The sequence below is a fragment of the Panthera tigris genome, chromosome B3, assembly GCF_018350195.1.
Source record: "Panthera tigris isolate Pti1 chromosome B3, P.tigris_Pti1_mat1.1, whole genome shotgun sequence".
Lineage (NCBI taxonomy): Eukaryota > Metazoa > Chordata > Mammalia > Carnivora > Felidae > Panthera > Panthera tigris.
This window is the reverse complement of record NC_056665.1, coordinates 30,765,834-30,773,011: the sequence shown is the minus strand read 5'-3', so window position 1 is coordinate 30,773,011 and position 7,178 is coordinate 30,765,834. Positions and strand designations below refer to the sequence as shown.

The following is a 7,178-nucleotide window of genomic DNA, read 5'->3' as shown; positions in this document are numbered from 1 at the left end:
TTTGTCCAGTTTTGCCAATTTCCCCAGTAATATCCTTGATAGCAAAAGAGAATTCTGGCTGTGGCATTGCATTTTGTTGTCCTCTTTTCCTTTTTTTTTTTTTTAAAGTTTATTTATTTATTTTGAGAGCGAGTGGTGGAGGGGCAGAGAGAGAGAGAGAGAGAGAGAGAGAGAATTCCGAGCAGGCTCCGCACTGCCATCGTGAAGCCCCCATGCAGGATCCGAACTCATGAACCATGAGATCATGACCTGAGCCGAAACCAAGAGTCAGATGTTTAACCGACTGAACCAGCCAGGGCCCCCTCATTGAGGGCCCCCTCATTGAGAAACCTCTTGAGTTTCTGTTAATCTGGAAAAGTGTTTTTCTTCGGTGTTTGTCTTTGATGACATTGCCATTTTTGCAAAGTGAATCTTGATTTGAGTTTATCTAGTTTCTTCATAATTGGATTCAGATCCTGCATCTGCAGTGGGAAGACCCCAGAAGTGATGCTGTGCCCTTCTCAGTGCCTCCCCCAGGAGGTGCAAGACATTTATCTGTCCCACTGTTGATGATGTTAATTTACATCACATGGTTGAGGTGGTGCTTGCCAGGATTCTCCCTGTAAAGTTACTGTTTTTCCCTTTGCAATTAATAGATATATGCCAACATTGAAAGGTCAGATTGAGAAGGAGGAGCCAGGAAGAAGGCTGGGAAGGGGCAGTGGGGACATGGGGTGCTGTGGGTAGGGAGGGAGTGGTTGGTCATTTGGTCCTGGAAGCCAATCTGACGAGGGTGAGAAGTGTCCATTGGCTGCAGCTTTCCCTGTCAGGTCATAGTTTAGGCGGAGTGACGGCCTGAAGCCAGCCTGCAGAGCTGAAGAGTGAAAGGAGACGACAACAGAGACAACAGGGAAAATGCCTCTTCGGGGAAGTTTGTCTGGACTAAGGGAGAGGGATACAGGCAGTGAAGGAGAGGTGTGTGGGGTCAGGAAGATGGTTTCTAACAGATGGAAGGGCATGTGTGATAAGAAGGGACCCAGTGAGGGGTTAGACATCTTTGATTTGGTGGAAGGAATGGAAGAAGGTCTTGATGAGCCCTCCTGAGCCCCAGGAGGGAATGGAAGCAGTAGGCAGCAGGAGCCGGTGGCCCCAACAACAGGGTAGGGAAGGTTTGGGTAAGAGTGCTGTCTGATGGCCTATTTCCTCTGCTGAAAAGGAGGTTGGAGCAGGGGGCCGGAAGGAGGGCTGGGCAGGTAGAGGGGAATGAGCTGTGTTTGAAGCGACCTCTGGGGAGAGGGAGAGAGCAAGCCGGCCGGTGTGGTGATGGGCACTGGGCAGTGTGGAGACCAGTCCAGGGTTCGGAAGCCACAATACTAATCCCAACAGCTTTTAGCTGCCTGGTGCAGGCAGACAAGGCAGACCTGGTGACTCAGGGCTGGGGTGTCCCAGGGGGGCAGCTGGACAAGGAGGGCAGTGAAGGCAGGAGGGGACAGAAGGCCAGGGAGAAGGAGCACGGTGAGCGGTGGGGTCTCACTGCTGGAAGGCGATGTGTGCAGCCAGAGTGACAAAGGCCAGAAGTGTAGGCTGGCACGCCTTCCAGAGGGAGGTGGATGGTCAGTGACCCGGATGGTGGTGGGAAGCCTGGTGTGTGCTGGGGAGAGGGGGCTGCGAGGGAGTGGAGGGGAGGTGTTTGGAGAGGAGGAAATCTGGGAACTGAGAGGCCAAAGGATCGGTGGTTCCCCGGAAAGCCTTGTCACCCGGGGTGATGGCAGGGGTTGGGTGGGTGGGGAAGAAGGTCATGAGCCAACACCACCAGGTTTACAAGTCAGGACAGATGGCAGCCCCGAGGAGATGAGGGGGGCACCCTGGATGCTGGAACCCTCGAGGAGTGGTACTTCTGACAGGGAGGGGGACACTGCCGGGTGAGTGCCAAGGAGAACAAAGATCCGCTCCACCTCGGACTCTGAGGGACAGGGGTGTGAGAGACAGGACAGCAGCTTCAGTGAGGACCAAGGGCTGTCTCCAAGGGCGAGCTAGGGCTCTGTTAAAGGCTGAAAAGAAGGGAGCATTTGGAGCAGGAGTGGGTGGTTTGTGATTGACTGGTGTCTAGTGGCTCAGTCGCCCCAAGAGAGCCATGCACACGGGTGACAGACAGGAGCAGGGCAGGGGTGTGGTAGGAAGGCTCCCTGGGTCTGAGATACTTGGAGACTCCACCCCGCCTGCCTCCCCAGACCAGGAAGGTGGAGGTCTCCCCGCCCCACCTCAGCGTGAGGGGACTGGCAGGGCTTGGGCCCAGCAGGCCCGCAGCCTCCTCCAGGAAAGGCTGACGAGGATGGGGGTAAGGAGGCAGCACTGCCTGTGGCCTGAGGCCAATCCCAGCCCTGCCTGGCCCGCTCTGTCCAGAAATCAGAGGCTTGGCTGCATGTGAGGGACACAGGGAGGGTCTGCTGCCACTGGGTGAGGCCCTGCCCTCTGTTTTGAGCCGTTCAGTCCCACAAGGGCTTCTGGAGTGCCAACATGCCTGGCCCTGAGTCCTCATTGCGTCTGCTGGTTGGGATGAGCTCAGAGTGTGGTTTGGTTTCCATTAGATCAGAGGCTGTGAGCCAAAGAGAGCCCTGGGTTTGTGCCCTGGTTCCGTCTCTGCTACTGATATAATGGGAGACTTTGGGTAAGTCCTTGCCCCTTTTGCGGCCTCAGTTTCTTTATTTGCGTCCTGGGGCTGTGGCAGACACCCTCTCTAAAGCCAGCAGTCATCTTTTCCAGAGATGGGAGCCCCTCTTAGCTGGTTCAGATCAAATCCCCAGTCTGAGCAGCTATGAGCTGGTGGGTACAAACAGGCCCCGGGGCCCTAAAACCTGAATGTTAAGGGGGGAAGTTGTCACCAACATTTCCTCAGCCCCGGGGCTCATCTGTCCATCGTTTAGCATTTGGGTATCTTTGCTACCCTCAGTGTTTCCTCTCACACTACCCCTACTCTGGGGGGTACTCTCTACTAGGCACAGGAAGTGGCTTTTCAGGCCTCAGTGCCACCCCTCCGTCCTCCTTATCTGCTCCCCACTCACTGCCTGAAATGCCAGCAGCAGGTAAGCATTCCTTGAGCTAGATGTGGATCTCTAAAGACACTGCCCTGGGATAAGAGTCTGGGAAGCTAGCAGACAGTTACACCTTAGTGTGAAATAATTGCTTTGATCTTTTTCCAAGGAAAAACAGAAAAGAGGGCATATCCAGAATGGGCGGCGGGGGGGGGGGGGGAATAGAGGGAGGGATAGAGGGAGGGGCAGGGGATAGAAGGCCACCCCAGGGATTGTCCGAGCTGCAGGAACCTATCCCCCAGGACCCACCCACACTTTCCATTCCTTTCCCCAACTTCAAGGCACCCAATCCATCAGGAGTGAAGAGCGGGCTCTGTCACTCCACCTCTCTCTTCTTCTAACCTGACCCAGGGTTCTGGGGACCGTCAGACTATTTAGCTTGATTGGGAGTAGGGGGCAGTGGGGCCTAGTTTTCAGGGTTCTAAAGCTGAGCTGCCATGGCAACAGGGGGAAATAAACACTCTGGGTCTCACAGTCCAAGTTCTGCAATGATGTCATCCCAAGCTCCAGCCTGCTAGGTCCTGTGGCTGGCTGCACCCCAGACAGCCGCAGCTGCTCAAGCCAGAGGATCGACTTCCTTCCCAACCCCCACGCAGCCTCTGGAGAGGGGGAGAGAGTGGACACAGGGGTTTGGGCAGGGGCCTTTGGAAAAGGTTCTACACAGGTCCAGCTCCTTGCCTACTACTTGGGTCTCTCAGTAGCTGCTGTTGCCCCCTCCTTGGCCTTAGCCATGAAGGTGGCCAAGGGGGCCAAGAACTCTGTGTTCTATGGGCAGCACCCAGAGGAGAAGGTTCAGGTGCCGTCACGGCAGGAGGTAAAGCAGACCCCTGTGATCATGGCAATGATCAAAGGTGAGAGAAGTCCCCTGCCCTGAGCCTGGGTTGATTTCTTTCTCTGCAGGGCTGCTGAAGGTGCCCCAGCCTTCCAGCCCTGCCTCCTGCCAAGTTCTAGAGGACTCTCCTCCAAGCCTACCAAAGACCTGCATCTTCAAGCTGAACCTCAGAGGCAGTATTAGCTGCTGGGAATTTTCAGGGGGGTATGGATGGGAGGGAGCATGGGGTATGAAATGAGGCCAATTTTGGAAAAAAGCTAGGGATTCAATGGAGCTTTTAGCCCACCTGTAACTTTCCTCACTTCTCTCCAATCTTACTCTCAACTGAAAGCAAACAAACTAATTCTTATTACATTGTTAATGACTGATTGTTGCTCTATGTGGGAGGTGGGATGAGGGGGAGAGAGAGAGAGAGAGAGAGAGAGAGAATCTTAAGCACGTTTCACACCCATCAAGGAGCCTGATGTGGGGCTCGATCTCACAATCGTGAGATCATGACCTGAGCCAAAATCAAGTTGGACACTTAACTGGCTGAGACACCCAGGTGCCTCCAGATGGATATTTATAAGCCCCAATTTTCTCATCTGTAAGATGGGAAACACAATAGTATCCATTTTACGGAGTTGTTGAGAGGCTTAGCTGAGATGATCCACATAAAATAGTTCACAAGGTGTCTGGTGCAGAATACGTTCTCAACTAATTGTGACTATTATCTTTCATATTGCGCATTGCCTGTGTGAGATCAGTTGCATTTTATGTGGAAACACTGTCTTTCCCCATGGGGAAGCTCGATGGTGGGATTTGTGGCAGTGTGACATCAGTGGGAGGAAAGCCCCCAGTGTTCTCATGGCACCCTGCCTCTGACTGGGCGGGTGGGCCAAGCCTGAGGGCTGCCCCGTCCATCCTCGCAGGTCCGGGCCCTGCCAAATACCTCCGGCCATCCTGCACGGGTTATGTAGACCATGACATCTCCATGTTCCAGGAGCCAGCCTACAGTCTGCACACACGGCACTCGGAGAAGCGTGAGTTCTCGCCGTGCCCGTCATCCCTACTCGTCGGGCTTAGGGTTATCATCCTTGGATGTTTGGGGCCGCAGTGAGAGGTAGGGAGCCATCATCTGTAGCCACAGGGCCCTGGGAACTCGGGCCTGCCTTGAAGAGGACCCCCAGGTGGCCTGCTGGGTCCAGAAGCAAGCCAGCAGGGAGATGCCCAGGTGACCCACCCCTCTAAAGGCAACGCTGTGGGCAGCTCCCAGCTGGACCTCCTGAGGGAGCTTTGAAGGCAGGGATATTGTCACTGTCCAGATGGCAGAGTACATTCTCCTCTCTGTCTGAGCTTCGGAGAGGGCACTTTAGCTGGGCAGGAATAGCTGGGGAGTGGGGGAAAATGGTACAGAGCGGTGGCTCCCAAGGCTTCCCCGGGGGGGCTTAGAAATGCCTGGAAGGGCCGGGGCAGAGAGCCACAGAGGAGCTGGGGCTTGCTGGTTGAGGCCAACGAGAGGAAGGGTGGGCAGGGGTGTTGAGGTGTGTATCTGGGGGTCTGAGATCTAGAGGCCTGCTGGGTCCCTCCTTGGGATGACACATCCTCCTCAGCAGGGGAACCCCCTGTCCGGGGCTGGGCCTCTCAGTACTAACAATAGCCACTATGTCTATTATTACCCTTTGGCACCAATCCCCGATGGGGGCTGCCCAAGCTGCCATGCAGCTGTCATTTTATCTGTTTCTTTGAGCGACTTCTGGAGACTGTTAGGTCATGCATTAAAAGCCCCATTTTGTAGATGAGGAAATCAAGGGTTGGAAAACACCCAGGGAATCGGAAGGGAGCCCTCACTTCTGTTTGGGGGAGGGGGATCTCCTCTGGAGGCAGTCCAGGCTCACCATAGAGCGGCCTCTGGGGCTGACCTGGCCTCTCTGTGGCTGTCCTGCAGGGGTCACAGACATTTGCAGCCCTGGGCCTTGCTATTTCTTCGATCCCAAAATAACTCGGTTTGGAATGTCCAGCTGCATGCAGGTCCCTATGGGAGAGCGCATCTCTAACCTGCGTAAGACGGGACAGGGGAGGCATGTGGGAGTTGGGAGGTTGGAGGATGGGGGTTCACCCTTAGGACCTGAGCAGGGACAAGCGGTAATGACTCGCCTCTGCCAGGTGTGTCTTTGGATACTGGCATCTCCCTGCAATGTTACATTAAGACACTGATGTTGCCATGTCTGTGTCGCAGTACTTAGGTCTTGAGGCCAGTGTTATGCACATATGTCGCCAGGTGATGATATGATAAAAATGTCATGGGACTCATGTTGCATCAGGGATATTGTCATGCTAATGAGCCCACAGGCTGTCGCAATTTCAGGATATTTTCTTGGTGCTGTCACAGGGAGGATGTCAGGATGCTGACATTCCGAGGGTGACATTCTGATGACATTTGTGATTTTTACATTATGACAACAGTGTCAGTGCTGATGTCAGGATGGCCTAAGTCCCTCCCCCTGCCCATGGCCCTATGCAGGGGAGTTGATGGCCCTGCATGTTGATAAAGTGGTTGTAGTGAAGTCACAGTAGGCTAACCAAGACCTCTTACCCATCAGCTGGGCACCAGGAGATGCAGCCTGGCTCCCGCCTTGAGACCCTTCCCTTCCATTCATCCACTTGCAGGCCTGAGCCCCACCCCAGCCTCCTGCCATTACGACCTAGAGAAGACCCACCCACCTGGGGAACGCAGGGCTCCCCAGTATGCTTTCGGCTACCGGTGGCCGTACCGGGTGACAGACCCCAACCCAGCCCCCAACAAGTACCAGCTGCCACTCTTGCTGGGGCCCAATAACCCTGTCAGCCGAGCTGCTCCTTGCTATAGCTTGGCCTCTGAGCACAAGAACTGGTTCTACAAGGAGAATGTGGCTGGAGGCCCTGGGCCGGCCACACACTCCCGGCCTGAGCCCTCTGTCTACCAGAACCGCAGCCCCATCTATAGCATGGCCAAGCGATTTGCCTACCCGATGGACCACACACCTCGGCCTGGCCCTGGCTCCCACGATGTCCAGAAGGTCACGGTGCACAAACCCCGAACACCTGCTTTCACCATGGGCGTCAAGCACTCACCCCACCTGTGCCCGCTGGTCATCGACATTCACGACTAAGGCCCCTCCTGGTGCACTCACCCACCCCTCCCCACAGAAGTTATTTTTCTGTACCAAATTGAGCAATTTACTGAGATTTTGAGTAACAGAGTTGGTGCCCGCTGTGTCTAGCTCACAGAGGCATTAAATAAATATTTTCACTTA

General features: G+C 54.8%; 1 protein-coding gene across 1 annotated transcript; it reads left to right on the top strand.

Annotated features, from left to right (window-relative positions):
- The first annotated feature begins 3,547 nt into the window (after positions 1-3,547).
- Positions 3,548-7,178, top strand: ODF3L1 (outer dense fiber of sperm tails 3 like 1). Its single transcript, XM_007084618.3, has 4 exons — positions 3,548-3,922; positions 4,815-4,925; positions 5,831-5,944; positions 6,553-7,178. Exons 1-4 carry the CDS (start codon positions 3,802-3,804, stop codon positions 7,032-7,034), a joined length of 828 nt encoding a protein of 275 aa, XP_007084680.1. The 5' UTR covers positions 3,548-3,801; the 3' UTR covers positions 7,035-7,178.